This window comes from Chlorocebus sabaeus, chromosome 16 (assembly GCF_047675955.1).
Source record: "Chlorocebus sabaeus isolate Y175 chromosome 16, mChlSab1.0.hap1, whole genome shotgun sequence".
Lineage (NCBI taxonomy): Eukaryota > Metazoa > Chordata > Mammalia > Primates > Cercopithecidae > Chlorocebus > Chlorocebus sabaeus.
This window is the reverse complement of record NC_132919.1, coordinates 38,544,061-38,559,570: the sequence shown is the minus strand read 5'-3', so window position 1 is coordinate 38,559,570 and position 15,510 is coordinate 38,544,061. Positions and strand designations below refer to the sequence as shown.

Here is a 15,510-nt window from a genome sequence, read left to right as displayed (position 1 = left end):
TCAGAACAACATGAGACTTCCCAATAGCAACGCTGCAAGTAAGAAGATGATAGAGCAATGCCTTCGAAATACTCAGTGAAAGGAAAATGATTCCCAACTTAGAATCCTATCCCTGGCCAAACTATCATTCAAATACAACGGCAGAACAGAATGATGATATTTATTTATTTTTATTTATTTATTTTTGAGATGGGGTCTCACTCTGTCGCCAAGGCTGGAGTGCAGTGGCGCGATCTTGGCTCACTGCAACCTCCCTCCACCTCCCAGGTTCAAGTGATTCTCCTGCCTTAGCCTCCTGAGTAGCTGGGACTACAGACGCCCGCCACCACGCCCGGCTAATTTTTTTTTGTATTTTTAGTAGACACAGGGTTTCACTTTGTTAGCCAGGATAGTCTCGATCTCCTGACTTCATGACCCGCCTGCCTTGGCCTCCCAAAGTGCTGGGATTACAGATGTGAGCCACCGCGCCCAGCCAGAATGATATTTGTAGCCTCAAACACTTTACTTTCCTTGTATTCTTTCTTAGGGAGCTCCTGAAAGGTATGGTCCATCAATATGAGGGAATAAATCAAGAAAGCAGATTTGAAATCTAGGAGGTACAGGTATAAATAAGGATGAGGCAAGCAGAGATGCCAGAGCTGGCTGCTTATCAAGCTGGACAGCAGTCAGTCCAAAATGGAATGGGAAGATAAAGGCCTTCCAGAAGGATGTCTCTAAGCAGATAATGGAAGTAATCGATTACCTGATGGGTTTAAAAATATTGAGAAAGAGTTCTTTTTTTTTGTTTTTGAGACAGGGTTTTGCTCTGTTGCCCAGGCTGGACTGCAGTGGCATGATCATGGCTCATTTTAAACTCAAACCCCTTGGTTGAAGGGATTCTCCTGCCCCACTGTCCCAAGTAGCTAGGACGGTGCATACCACTATGCCCAGCTAATTTTTTTTTTTTTTTTTTTTGAGACAGAGTCTCACTCTGTTGCCCAGGCTAGAGAGCAGGGGTGCTATCTCAGCTCACTGCAAACTCTGCCTCCCGGGTTCAAGAGATTCTCCTGCCTCAGCTCCTGGGTAGTTGGGATTACAGGTGTGTGCTATCATGCCTGGCTGATTTTTTGTATTTTTAGTAGAGATGGGGTTTCTACTACATCCACATTAGCCAGGATGGTCTTGATCTCCTGACCTTGTCAGCCTCGGCCTCCCAAAGTGCTGGGATAACAAACGTGAGCCACCGTGATGGGCCGGCTAATTTTTTTAAATTACTTTTTTAGAGATGGGGTCTTGCTTTGTTGCTCAAGCTGGTTTTGAACTCCTGGCCTCAAGTGATCCTCCTGCCTCAGCCTCCCAAAGTGCTGAGCTTACAGGAGTGAGCCACCACATCTGAGAAGGGATTCATTTTTTACAGAAAAGTTTGAGGATAAATTGGTGATAGGTACAAGGAATATCAACCAAATAAATATAATGATTAACAACTCCAGGAGGGAAAAATAAATTGTACACACACAAAAAAATAATCTATGTACACAGTACAAGGCTCTACTATGAATTAATATTTACATAGCAAAAGTAATACAAACATTGAAAACTGATCTAACTCCCAAGTATGTTAGGAGGAAGGATGAAGGTAAATATGAGTGTGTGTATGTGAGTGTGCACATACGTGTCAGTATATATATATGAATGTGGGAGTGTGTGTGTGTGTGTGTGTATATAGAGGGAGTGTAAGATGATTCAATTCTCAATTTTCTTTTTTTTTTTGAGATGCAATTTCACTCTTATCACCCAGGCTGGAATGCAGTGGCACTATCTTGGCTCACTGCAACCTCTGCCTCCCAGGTTCAAGCAATTCTCCTGCCTCAACTTCCTAAGTAGCTGGGATTACGGGTGCCTGCCACTATGCCTGGCTAATATTTTTTGTATTTTTAGTAGAGAAGGGGTTTCACCATGTTGGCCAGGCTGGTCTTGAACTCCTGACCCCAGGTGATCCACCCACCTCGGCCTCCCAAAGTGCTGGGATTACAGGCATTAGCTACCATGCCCAGCCCAATTCTCAATTTTCACACTAGGAATGCAAGAGATAACAACATAAGTAAAACATTTATAACTATGGAGGAAAATTCTAGATGAAATAGCTAAAGACGTTGAAAGTAGTTTCATCTGTGTAATGGGGAGGTGTAGGATTGCTGTTTTCCTTGTCATAAAATCATACCAGACATTACTTTTTTCTTTTTTTTTTTTTTGAGAAAGGGTCTCACTCTGTCACCCAGGCTGAAGTGCAGTGGTGTGATCACAGCTCACTGCAGCCTTGACCTCCCGGGCTCAGGTGATTCTCCCACCTCAGTCTCCCAAGTTGCTGGGAATACAGGCCCATGTCACCGTGTCCAGATAACTTTTTATATTTCTTGTAGAGGGGTTTTGCCATGTCGCCCAGGCTGGTCTCGAACTCCTGGGCTCAAGCGCTTCTCCTGACTTGGCCTCCCAAAGTGCTAGGATTACAGGTATGAGCCACCATACCTGGCCCATTACTTGACCTTTTAAAAAACTGAGATATAATTGGTCGGGTGCAGTGGCTCACGCCTGTAATCCCAGCACTCCGGGAGGCTGAGATGGGCGGATCACGAGGTCAGGAGACAGAGACCATCCTGGCTAAGATGGTGAAACCCCGTCTCTACTAAAAATATAAAAAATTAGCTGGGTGCAGCGGCGGAGGCCTGTAGTCCCAGCTACTCGGGACGCTGAGGCAGGAGTATGGCTTGAACCCGGGAGGTGGAGGTTGCAGTGAGCAAAGATGGCGCCACTGCACTACAGCCTGGGTGACAGAGCGAGACTCAGTCTCAAAAAAAAAAAAAGTAAGATATACTTTAAATACAGTGCAATGTATGGATTTAAGTATATATTTGAGTTTTGGCTACTTGATTTTTTAAACGATGTTCATTACTTTGATTAAAAAAAAAAAAATCTGGCACTCATTTGAAATGTCTTTTGGTAATGAAACTGTGAAGTGATTAAGAAACCCTCCTAGGATGCCCTGGTGAGTTTCTGCTGGAGTCTCCCTAGCCGGAAGAAAGGTCCATTATCTCAACTACTCCAAGCCAGTATACAGTCTAAATATAGAGACTCCAGGACGGACACTTTTTCCAGTTTGTGGGCTGCATATTTTGGACTACTCTTTACCTTCTTCCATCCTTGCATTAGAAATGAGCATCTGTCTCAAATGCTTGAGGAGGCCAGCCCAAGTAAATGTGCTGTATGCCAATGAATTCTCAGACATGTGAGGCACGTTACGAATACTCAGCATCTTGAATTCAGGATGGGGAACTAAATGCTCCATTAAGTCTCCTGTAAAGAAAAAAAAAAAATCTGAACTAATTTTTTTTTATTCCACATTGTTGCCAATGGTCTGCATAAAACCATGATTTGAAGGTTTTCTGGGCCAAATGTTTTTTTCTCTTCTTAGACCAGAATTATTTAATCTTTAATGTGAATACAATTTCAGAGACAACGTCTATTACACACCACCTCTTCACTTCATTTTAGCACCGACTTGAGCATGAGCGAGAAAATACACTTTGCCAAAAAGCAAACTACAATTTAGAAGCTGAATAACTGTAAATGTGAATGAAATATTTAGGTAAACTCCAGGAAAACAAAGTAAACATGAGAATTGATACGCTTTTCCTGTCATTCTATGTTCACTAAATATTGTTCTATTCTTTCTTTTTTTTTGAGACGGAGTCTTATTCTGTTGCCAGGCTGGAGTGCAGTGGCGTGATCTCAGCTCACTGCAACCTCCGCCTCCTGGGTTCACGCCATTCTCCTGCCTCAGCCTCCTGAGTAGCTGGGACTACAGGCACCCACCACCACGCCCAGCTAATTTTTTGTACTTTAGTAGAGATGGGGTTTCACCATGGTGGCCAGAATGGTCTCAATCCCTGATCCACTTGCCTCGGCCTCCCAAAGTGCCGGGATTACAGATGTGAGTCACCGCACCCACCCCACTAAATATTCTTTTAGGAATATTACTAGATTTTTTTTTTTTTTTTTAAGTAGAGACAGGGTTGCACCACGTTGGCTGGGCTGTTCTTGAACTCCTGACCTCAGGTGATCCACCCGCCTTGGCCTCCCAAAGTGCTGGGATTACAGATGTGAGCCACTGCGCCTGGCTCAAGATTTTTACATATTGTATCTGGTTAGGTGAAAATCAAAACCTGTTAATAGGAAAGTTAATATAAGCCAGGTGTGGTGGCTCACGCCTGTAATCCCAGCACTTTTGGAGGCTGAGGTGGGCAGATCATGAGGTCAGGAGTTTAAGGGCAGCCTGGCCGACATGGTGAAACACCGTTTCTACTAAAAATATGAAAATTAGCCAGGCATGGTGGCGGGCACCTGTAATTCCAGCTACTTGGGAGGCTGAAGCAGGAGAATCACCTGAACCTGGGAGGCGGAGGCTGCAGTGTATCGCGCTCCAGGCTGGGGGACAAAGTGAGACTCTGTCTCAAAAAAAACCAAAAGTTAACATGAAACTCTATTTGGAAAGAAGACGAGATTAGATATTCCTTAAGACAGGAATGTGCCTATCTTTAGAAACTTGTATTTACGATGAAATAGAATTAAGGAGAAAGGCTAATTTCCTTTACATTCACAGCTGTCTCATATATTTATAGAAAATACCTTGAGGATAGGGAAAAATATATTACCATAATATGAAACAAACTTTATACCATTGAGTACAAACTCATAATATACATCCTAAAGAAACAACACATTTTGACACAAACATCTATAAGACGCTACACAGGTGGGCTTGTGCGAATGGAATGTCCTCTAAACGTAGAATTCTTTTCTGTAAAATACCTACAGTTGAATTCTACTGCATAGCACAAGTAAATATACAGTAGTCAGAAAATAATTCCTGAGCACTATGGCATGAATTCTTTTTTTTTCTTTTTAGACAGTGTTTTGTTCTGTTGTCCAGACTGGAGTGCAGTGGCACAATCAAAGCTCTGCAACCTCGAACTCCTGGGCTTAAGTGACAGCCCCATCTCAGCTTCCCGAGTAGCTGAGATTACAGGTGCGCACCACAATGCCTGTTTTTTTTTTTGTTGGGGGAACGGAGTTTCGCTCTTATTGCTCAGGCTGGAGTGCAGTGGCGTGATCTTGGCTCACTGCAACCTCCCCCTCCCAGGTTCAAGCAATTCTCCTGCCTCAGCCTCCCAAGTAGCTGGGATTACAGGCATGTGCCACTACACTCAGCTAATTTTTTATTTTTAGTAGAAACAGGTTTCTCCATGTTGGTTAGGCTGGTCTCGAACTCCCAACCTCAGGTGATCTGCCCGTCTTGGCCTCCCAAAGTTTTGGGATTACAGGCATGAGCCACCATATCCCGCCACTTTTTAAATTCTTAGTAGAGATAAGGTCTTGCTACACTGCCCAGGCTGGCTTCGAACTCCTGGCCTCAAGTGATCTTCCCACCCTGGCCTCCTAAAGCACTGGGATTACAGAAGTGAGCCATGGTGCCCAGCCAATGCATGAATTATTAATTGTTGCAATCTGCTCTCCCTTCCAGCTTTCTTGTTCAGCTACAAGAGTAGCTACAACACACACACCTTAACCATTGTGTGTGTGTGTGTGTGTGTTTTTTTTTTTTTTTTAAACGGAATCTTGCTCTGTCGCCCAGGCTGGAGTACAGTGGTGCAATCTCAGCTGACTGCAACCTCTGCCTCCCAGGTTCAAGAGATTCTCCTGCCTCAGTCTTCTGAGTAGCTGGCATTATAGGCACCTGCCACCACACCTGGCTAATTTTTGTATGTTTTGTAGAGCCAGGGTTTCAACATATTGGTCAGGCTGGTCTCAAACTTCTGACCTCAGGTGATCCACCCACCTCAGCCTCCCAACGTGCTGGGATACAGGCGTGAGCCACCCCGCCTGGCCACCTTAACCATTCTTAAACCTCCTTGAGACCTTAATCCATGAAGTGCCTGCCTTTCAATCAGTCTTCCTCTTTCTGGCAAAATCCCAGTCTTGGGCCAACCCCACTCCTCACCTTCTGTCAGAGCACAACTATGGAAAGTCACGCCACATGGCAGACTCAGACCTCTTTGAATTCCCAATCTCCACACACTATGGTGACGCCCACATTGACAACTCTGGATGAGACGGGAAACCTCAGGAAGGTTCTGAAAAGGGGAGCAACAGGATCTGACTTACGCTTTTAAAAACTGCAAAACCAGAGTTCAGTCTGGCTGCCGTACTTAGGAAAAGGCTAGGGCTGGGTGCAGTGGCTCACGCCTGTAATCCTAGCACTTTGGGAGGCCGAGACGGGCGGATTATTTGAGATCAGGAATTCGAGACCAGCCTGGCCAATATGGTGAAACTCCGTCTCTATTAAAACTACAAAAATCAGTTGGGCATGGTAGCATGTGCCTGTAGTGTAGTCCCAGCTACTCAGGAGGCTAAGATAGGAAAATTGCTTGAACCCAGGAGGTGGAGGTTGCAGTGAGTCAAGATTGCACCACTGCACTCCAGCCTGGGCAACACAGCGAGACTCTGTCTCAAAAAAAAAAAAAGAAAAATCACTGACTTGTACACTTTAAATGGGTGAATTGCATGCTAGGTGAGTTATATCTCAATGTGGTTTCTATTAAAAAAAGAAAAAGAGAGAAAGAATCCTGAAGAAGAGCAGTGGATACCCACTGCCCTTTAGCAACTTCTCAGTTTTTCAATAAGACAGTTCAGAGAACTAAGCAGATGTGAAGAAAGGGTTTTGAGATAAGCAAGACTTAAGTGTATCTTCAGGTAGAGGAGGAGACAGAAAGAATAAACTTTGAAGCTTTCAGAACATAAGGCTTTCCTATAATTAACATATAGAGGGACAAATACCTAGTGGATTTCGTCTGTAGTGAAATGAGCTTTCTGCAGAATAAGTAGGCTGGAACACACTTCCCAGCTGATGTGCGAGGACTTGATTGATATCACTAAAGGAGATCTGCTTGATATTCATCAGTTTTGCACAGATCTTATGGACGGCATCATTCTCATGAACAAGGAGGGCGTCTGAAGATCGGTACAAGTGAGAAAGTGTCAAAATGGAGTTGTAGTTTTGAACAATAACCTGGAGAGGAAAAGGTCAGAAAAAAGAAAGGTAGGAGAGAATAATGGTTAAGATTACAGATTCTCAAGGCATCCTGGCTGGGTTCAAATCCGGGCTCTGTCACTTTCTAGCTGTATGATCTTGGACAAGTTTTTTCATCTCTCTATGCTCAGTTTCCCTTTTTTTTTTTGAGACAGAGACTCGCTCTGTCACCCAGGCTGGAGTACAGTGGCACCATCTCTGCTCACTGCAACCTCGGCGTCCCGGTTCAAGATTCTTGTGTCTTAGCCCCCTGAGCAGCTGGAATTACAGGCTTGTGCCACCATGCACAGCTAATTTTTGTGTTTTTAGTAGAGACAGTGTTTCACCATGTTGGCCAGGCTGGTCTCAAACTCCTGACCTCAAGTGATCTACCTGCCTTGTCCTCCTAAAGTGCTGGGATTATAGGCATGAGCCACTGTGCCCAGCCAGTTTCCTCATTTGTAATGGCTTCCTAGAACTGTAAGGATTAATGACACAATGCAAGTTAAACACTTAGAACAATACCTTGTATGGACACAACAAAAATTGGCCATTATTTTCATACTTATTTCCTACTTCATTTCTTTTTTTTTTTTTTGAGACGGAGTCTTGCTCTGTGCCCCAGGCTGGAGTGCGGTGGTGCGATCTCGGCTCACTGCAAGCTCCGCCCCCCCGGGTTCACGCCATTCTCCTGCCTCAGCCTCCTGAGTAACTGGGACTACAGGCGCCCGCCACCTCGCCCGGCTAATTTTCTTGTATTTTTAGTAGAGACGGGGTTTCACCGTGTCAGCCAGGATGGTCTCGATCTCCTGACCTCGTGATCTGCCCGTCTCGGCCTCCCAAAGTGCTGGCATTACAGGCTTGAGCCACCACGCCTGGCCTCCTACTTCATTTCTTGTAGTGACTTGTCTCGCCTGATTTGTTTCTTCAACTAGGTTGATCAACAGGAAATTGGCTTATATAGAAATTTTCAAGCCAGGCACAGTGGCTCACACCTGTAATCCCAGCACTTTGGGAGGCTGAGGTGGGTGGATCACCTGACGTCGAGAGTTCGAGACCAGCCTGACCAACACTGAAAACCCCCGTCTCTACTAAAAAGACAAAATTAGCCGGGCGTGGTGGTGGGCACCTGTAATCCCACCTACTCGGGAGGCCGATGCAGGAGAATCGCTTGAACCGGGGAGGCGGAGGTTGTGGTGAGCCGAGATCGCGCTACTGCACTCCAGCCTGGGCAACAAGAGCAAAACTCCGTTTCAAAAAAAAAAGACATTTTCTCCCAATGTGAAGAAATAAAAATTACTTGAAGGTGGCAATGGCACCATGAATCCCAACATGAGGTCAAGGTGTCTGCTTTACATACTGGAGTAAGAGAGACATTCTCAGGAATCGGTTCCTGGGAGAAGAAGCACAATCACCTTCTCTGACTTTTTATTTGAGACAAAGTCTTGCTCTGTTGCCCAGGCTGGAGTGCAGTGACATGATTTCGGCTCAATGCAACCTCCGCTTCACAGGTTCAAGCGATTCTCCTGCCTCAGCCTCTCGAGTAGCTGGGACAATAGGCAGGAGCCAAAATGCCTGGCTAAGTTTTGTATTTGTAGTAGAGACGGGGTTTCGCCATGTTGGCCAGGCTGGTCTCGAACTCCTGGCCTCAAATGATCTGCCTACCTTAGCCTCCCAAAGTGCTGGGATTACAGACATGAGCTCCCCGGCCTGGCCATTCTCTGAAAAAAAAAAAATTTTTTTTTTTTTTTTGAGACAGAGTCTCGCTCTGTCGCCCAGGCTGGAGTGCAGTGGGGTGATCTCGGCTCACTGCAAGCTCCGCCTCCCGGGTTCACGCCATTCTCCTGCCTCAGCCTCCCAAGTAGCTGGCACTACAGGCGCCTGCAGCACGCCCGGCTAATTTTTTGTATTTTTAGTAGAGACGGGGTTTCACCATGTTAGCCAAGATGGTCTCGATCTCCTGACCTCATGATCCGCCCACCTCGGCCTCCCAAAGTGCTGGGATTACAGGTGTGAGCCACCACGCCCGGCCAAAAAAATTTTTTTTTAAGAAGTCTTGCTCTTGTCACTCAGGCTGGAGTGTAGTGGCATGATCTTGGCTCACTGGAACCTCTGCCTCCCGGGTTCAAGAGATTCTCCTGCCTCAGCCTCCGAGTACCTGGGACTACAGGTGTGTGCCACCACAGCCAGCTAATTATTGGACTTCTAGTAGAGATGGTGTTTCTCCATGTTGGCCAGAGTGATTTCAAACTCCTGACCTCAGGTGATCCACCCACCTTGGCCTCCCAAAGTGCTGGGATTACAAGTGTGAACCACTGTGTCCAGCCATTCTCTAAAAAAAATTTTTTTTTGAGATGGAGTCTCATTCTGTTGTCAGGCTGGAGTGCAATAGCACGATCTCGGCTCACTATAGCCTCTGCCTCCCAGGTTCAAGCGAATCTCCTGTCTCAACCTCCAAAGTAGCTGAGACTACAGGCCTGTGCCACCATGGCCAGCTAAGTTTTGTATTTTTAGTAGAGACAGGGTTTCACCATGTTGGCCAGGATGGTCTCAATCTCTTGACTTCCTGATCTGCCCGCCTTGGCCTCCCAAAGTGCTGGGATTACAGGTGTGAGCCACTACGCCCGGCCTCTCTGAAATTTTTAAAAACAAGGATACTTCATCTGTTTGGAAAAGTTTAAGCGAAGATACATATATACCACATATAATATGGTACTCATGAAAGTACCATATTATATAAACATTCTGGAAGCTGTAACTTAACATTTCCAATGAAAGGGTGAGAGCAATCTTTTACCCACATTTATTTCTATTGCAAAGAACATAAAACATAAACTTTTCAATTAACATGTCCATACCTCACCAGTTCCATAAGGCCAAATAATCTGATTCATTTTCAATGAGTTTGAGTACTGATCTTGTAAATTCTGTGTAACAAAAGCTCCTATTCCTGATCCTGTGCCCCCAGCCATACTCATTATGATGAAAAAACCACTGAAAGAGTCACATTTCTCCACTTCCTTCCGGATTAGGTTCATTATAGATTCTTCATGCCTGGGTCCATGAACAGAGTAACTATGCAATGGCAAAAGAAACAAACACAAACACTTTTCAATTTAACCACAGATATGTAATGCAGAGAGAGATACAGAATAGAGAGGTTTTTTTCAAAACTATGGAAGTGAAGAACTATCATGAAAGGTACAGGTATCCTGATTGACAAAATTTTAAATACATATGTTGAATATATTTAACCCACTTATGCCTAGTGTTCCATTATTGGAAAGCTAAGCATGTGGGAGTTATTTATAACCTATTGCTCAAGGCCATTACTAAGGTCTGATTTTTCACTCATGCAAAAATTTAAAAAATTGCAACCTCTGGCATAAATGGGTTAACAGGTGAACAGGACTGCTAGCAGAGGGAATTTACAGAGTATAGAAAGTTCTCTTTATTTTTGAGGTTTTAATCAGATACTTTAATATTTGGGGTTTTCATAGTTGTACTTATTTTGGGGGTACATGTGATATTTGGGTATGTGTACACACGTGTAATGATCAAATAAGGGTAAATGGGATATCTATCACCTCAAACATTTATCTTTTCTACGTGTTGGGAACATTACAGTTCTTCTCTTTTAGCTATTTTTTTTTTTTCTGAGACAGAGTTTCACTCTTGTCACTGGGGCTGCAGTACAATGGCACGATCTTGGCTCACTCCCACTCCTGGGTTCAAGAGATTCTCCTGTCTCAGCCTCCCGAATAGCTGGGATTACAGGTGCCCGAACCACACCAAAAGAAAAATAATAATTTTTGTATTTTTAGTAGAGACGGGGTTTCACCATGTTGGCCAGGCTGGTCTCAAAATCCTGAACTCAGGTGATCAGCCTGCCTCGACCTCCCAAAGTGCTAAGATTACAGGTGTGAGCCACTGCGCCTGGCTACTTTTACTATTTTGATATATACAATAAATTATCAACTATAATTTCCTTACTGTATTATTGAATACTAGAGTGTATTGCTTCTATCTAACTGTATTTTTGTACCCATTAGCAACTTTTTTTTAAAAAAAAACAAAAAACAAAAAAAAACAGGGTCTTACTATGCTGCCCAGGCTGGTTGTGAACTCCTGGCCTTAAGCAATTCTCCTGCCTCAGTCTCCCAAAGTGCTGGAATTACAGGCATGAGCCACTGTGCCCAGTGAGCAACTTCTTTTAATCTTCCTCCAAAAGTTCTCTTTTGTACGCTAAGGGTATTCCTTTTCTCCTTTTTTATTTTGTTTTTGTGTTTTTTGAGATGGAGTCTCACTGTCGCCCAGGCTGGGGTGCAGTGGCACCATTTCAGCTCACTGCAACCTCTGCCTCCCAGGTTCAAGTGATCCTCCCACCTCAGTCTCCTGAGTAGCTGGGATTACAGGCGAGCGCCACCACACCTGGCTAATTTTTGTATTTTTAGTACAGAGAGGGTTTCACCATGTTGGCCAGGCTGGTTGCAAACCCCTGACCTGAAGTGATCTGCCTGCCTCAGCCTCCCAAAATGTTGAGATTACAGGTATCAGCCATGGCGCCTGGCACCCCTCACCCCACATCTTTTCTCCTTTTTGAGTTAGGGTCTTTTTCCATCACCCAGCCTGGAGTGAAATGTGAAGTGCAGTGACACAATCACAGCTTACTGCAGCCTTGCCTTGACCTCTCAGGCTCAAAAAATTCTCCCATCACAGCCTCCTAAGTAACTAGAACTACAAGCGCATGCAACCATCCCTGGCTAATTTTTTTTATTGAGATGCAGTCTTGCCCTGTTGGCCAGGCTGGAGTGCTGTGGCATGATCTCTGCTCACTGAAACCTCTGCCACTTGGGTTCAAGTGATTCTCCTGCCTTAGTTTCCCAATTAGCTGGGACCACAGATGCAGTTCAGCACGCCCAGCTAATTTTTATATTTTTAGTAGAGATGGTTTCACCATGTTGGCCAGGCTGGTCTCAAACTTCTGACCTCAAGTGATCCGCCCGCCTCGGCCACCCAAACTGCTGGGATCACAGGCAAGAGCCACCATACCCAGCCGCCCGGTTGATTTCTTTTTTTTTTTGAGGCAGATTCTCACTCTGTTGCCCAAGCTGGAGTGCCGTGGCGTGATCTCGGCTCACTGCAACCTCTGTCTCCCGGGTTCAAGTGATTCTTCTGCCTTAGCCTCCCAAGGAGCTAAGACCATAGGCGCAGGCCACCACACCCATCTAATTTTTTAATTAAAAAATTTTTTTTTTATTTTTTGAGATGGAGTTTTGTTCTTGTTGCCCAGGCTGGAGTGCAATGGCATGACCTGGGCTCACCACAACCTCCACCTCCTGGGTTCAAGTGATTCTCCTGCCTCAGCCTCCTGAGTAGCTGGGATGGCGTCTACCACCACGCCCAGCTAATTTTTTCCATTTTTCAGTAGAGACAGGGTTTTACCGTGTTGCCAGGCTGGTCTCAAACTCCTTTCCTCAATGATCTGCCCACCTCGGCCTCGCAAAGTGCTGGGATGACAGGCGTGAGCCATTGCGACAGGCCTAATCTTTAGTAGAGATAGGGTTTCATCATGTTGGCCAGGCTGGTCTCAAACTCCTGACCTCAAGCGATCCACCACCTTGGCCTCCCAAAGTGTTGGGATTACAGGCGTGCACCACTGTGCCTAGCCTCACCTGGCTAATGTCTTTTTAAAATTTTTTTGTAGTGACAGGGCCTCCCTCTGTTGCCTAGGCTAGACTTGAACTCCTGGGCTCAAGTGATCCTCCTGCCTTGGCCTCCCAAATTGCTGGGATTACAGGGGTGAGTAGTGGCCATTCCTTTACCTGGGGCTTTCAATAATACCAGGTAGTTCTACAAGTTTATGATACAGTATAATATTTAATATTCCTAACAACGGTCCTGAAGCAGTGGTTCTTAAACTGTGCTGCACATGGCCGGGCGCAGTGGCTCATGCCTGTAATCCTAGCACTTTGGGAGGTGGAAGCGGGTGGATCACTTGAGGTTAGGAGTTTGATAGCAGCCTGGCCAAGACAGTGAAATACAGTATCTACTAAAAGTACAAAAATTAGCCGGGCATGGTGGCGTGTGCCTGTAGTACCAGCTATTCGGGAGGCTGAGGCAGGAGAACCACTTGAACCCGGGAGGCAGAGATTGCAGTAAGCTGAGATCGCACCACTGCACTCCAGCCTGGGCGACAGAGCGAGACTCTTGTCTTAAAAAACAAACAAACAAACAAACAAAAAACTTGCTGCACATTAAAGTCGCCTAGGGACCTTTAAAAAATCCCAACAGCAGGCAGGGCCTGTGGTGCACACCTGTCATCTCAGCACTCTGGGAGGCGGGGGCAGGTGGATCACCGGAGGCCAGGAGTTCCAGACCAGCCTGGGTAACATGGTGAATCCTCGCCTCTACTAAAAAAATACAAAAATTAGCTGGGCATAGTGGTGCATGCCTGTAGTCCCAGCTACTCGGGAGGCTGAGGCAGGAGAATGGCGTGAACCTGGCAGGCAGAGCTTGGAGTGAGCCGAGATCGCGCCACCGCCCTCCAGCCTGGGCAACTGAGCAAGACTCCGTCTCAAAAAAAAAAAAAAAACACACACCAAAAACCCAACATCAGGCCTTTACCCCATATCAGTTAAATCAGAATCTCGGCAGAAGGGAAACATGAAGGTGAAGATGGCGGTGGCCAGGGCCGGGTTCCTGGGAATCCAGTGGCCACAAAGGGCATCCCAGAACGTGGTGCCACTGGGCGCACCGACAGCCTCCCGCATGACCAATGACATGCTCCCAGCGTCCTATCCTAGGACCCCAGAAGGACGGGCCGCCCCCCTCAAGAAGTATAATATGTGTGTGGGAGACTACGAGCCTTATCCGGATGATGGCATGCGGTATGGCGACTACCCAAAGCTCCCTGACCGCTCACAGCATGAGAGGAATCCATGGTATAGCTGGGACCAGCCGGACCTGAGGTTGAACTGGGGTGAACCAACGCACTGGCACCTAGACATGTATACCAGGAATCGTGTGGATATGTCCCCCACACCTGTTTCTTGGAATGTCATGTGTATGCAGCTGTTCGGCTTCATGGCTTTCATGACATTCACATTATGAGTGGGGGACATGTACCCTGTCCACCAGCCTGTGGGACCAAAGCAGTATCCTTGCAATAATCTGTACCTGGAACGAGGCAGTGATCCCTCTAAAGAACCTGAGTCGGTGGTTCACTATGAGATCTGAGGAGGCTTTGTGGGCTTTTGTGTCCTCTAACTAGGACTCCCTCATTCCTAGAAATTTAACCTGAATGGAATCCCTAATAAAACTCAGTGCTGTGGTTAAAAAAAAAAAAAAAAAAAAAAAAATCAGAATCTCTCGAAGTGCACCGTAGGCATCAGGACTTTTCCAAAGAACCTCAGGAAATTCTAATATGCAGCATAGTTTGGGAACTACTGTCTTGTAGTATTTTCTATCATTGAGATATCTGCCAGATATGGATATTATATCTGGTAAGTTGTTATATCTTGGTAAGTCAGTTTGCAGCATGACAGTGAGGAAGATGGAAAACCCTGCTGAAAGAGATCCTTGAGTTCAACATTACCTGTACCTTAAGCACAGACATAGGCATGGAATGAGAGTTTCTTCTGGGTAAAATCAAATTCTAAATCTAAAACAGCAATTTCAAGATTATGTGCTTGGTATATCAACTGTACAGTTCTAACTTCGCTATCTATTAACCGACTGTGTAGCTGTCACTAAATTGAAAATCACAAGGAATTATTCTTACCCATATGCCCAGTTGTTTCCAGAACCTTGTTTTTGACAGAAGCATGCATGTTGACCATATTTCCATCGGCCAGACTGGGCAGCCTTTGCCAGTGTTTGATTGATAACTTTGGGTTCCATGTCAACAAGAACAGCCCGGGCAATTGGAACTAGAGGGGGAAAAACAAAAACAAAAACATCAAAAGAAAAAAATATTTCTTATGTCTTATTTGGGTAACTCAGAGCATTAAGTGTCCAAATCCAAAAAAAAAAAAAAAAAAAAAAAATCCCAGGGGTTGGAGATAGAAAGATCTGCCATACTGCTTAGAAATCCCAGTGGGCAGCAGCAGGCATATGCAGATGTCCACCAAGCCCAGCATTTGCTAAGCAGGCTGAATCAGTGCGGGCCTAAAAGAATACCTGGATCAGATCAGCTGGGCGTGGTGGCACGTGACTGTAATCCCAGCTACTTGGGAGGTTGAGGCAGGAGAATCGCTTGAAACTGGGAGATGGAGGTTGCACTGAGCCAAAGTTGCACCACTGAACTCCAGCATGGGCAACAGAGTGAGACTCTGTTTCAAAAATAAATAAATAAATAAGAGTACCTGGGTCAAGACTACAAACATATGCTGAATGCTTATGATGTG

General features: G+C 45.4%; 1 protein-coding gene and 1 pseudogene across 5 annotated transcripts in view; one reads left to right on the top strand and one right to left on the bottom strand.

Annotated features, from left to right (window-relative positions):
* Nucleotides 1–15,510, bottom strand: part of TUBD1 (tubulin delta 1) — a 31,793-nt gene that overhangs the window by 12,796 nt on the left and 3,487 nt on the right. For 3 of the 5 annotated variants that reach the window (XM_037993363.2, XM_073004885.1, XM_037993365.2), the window contains 4 exons: nucleotides 14,886–15,033; nucleotides 9,961–10,177; nucleotides 6,871–7,102; nucleotides 3,166–3,330 (listed from right to left, as the gene is read on the bottom strand). In XM_037993363.2, the coding sequence (XP_037849291.1) occupies nucleotides 3,166–3,330; nucleotides 6,871–7,102; nucleotides 9,961–10,177; nucleotides 14,886–15,033 (762 nt within the window). The remainder of the gene's footprint in view (nucleotides 1–3,165; nucleotides 3,331–6,870; nucleotides 7,103–9,960; nucleotides 10,178–14,885; nucleotides 15,034–15,510) is intronic. The other 2 variants (XM_037993366.2, XM_037993367.2) reach the window with 1 other exon arrangement.
* Nucleotides 13,688–14,439, top strand: LOC103242818 (NADH dehydrogenase [ubiquinone] 1 beta subcomplex subunit 8, mitochondrial pseudogene; annotated as a pseudogene).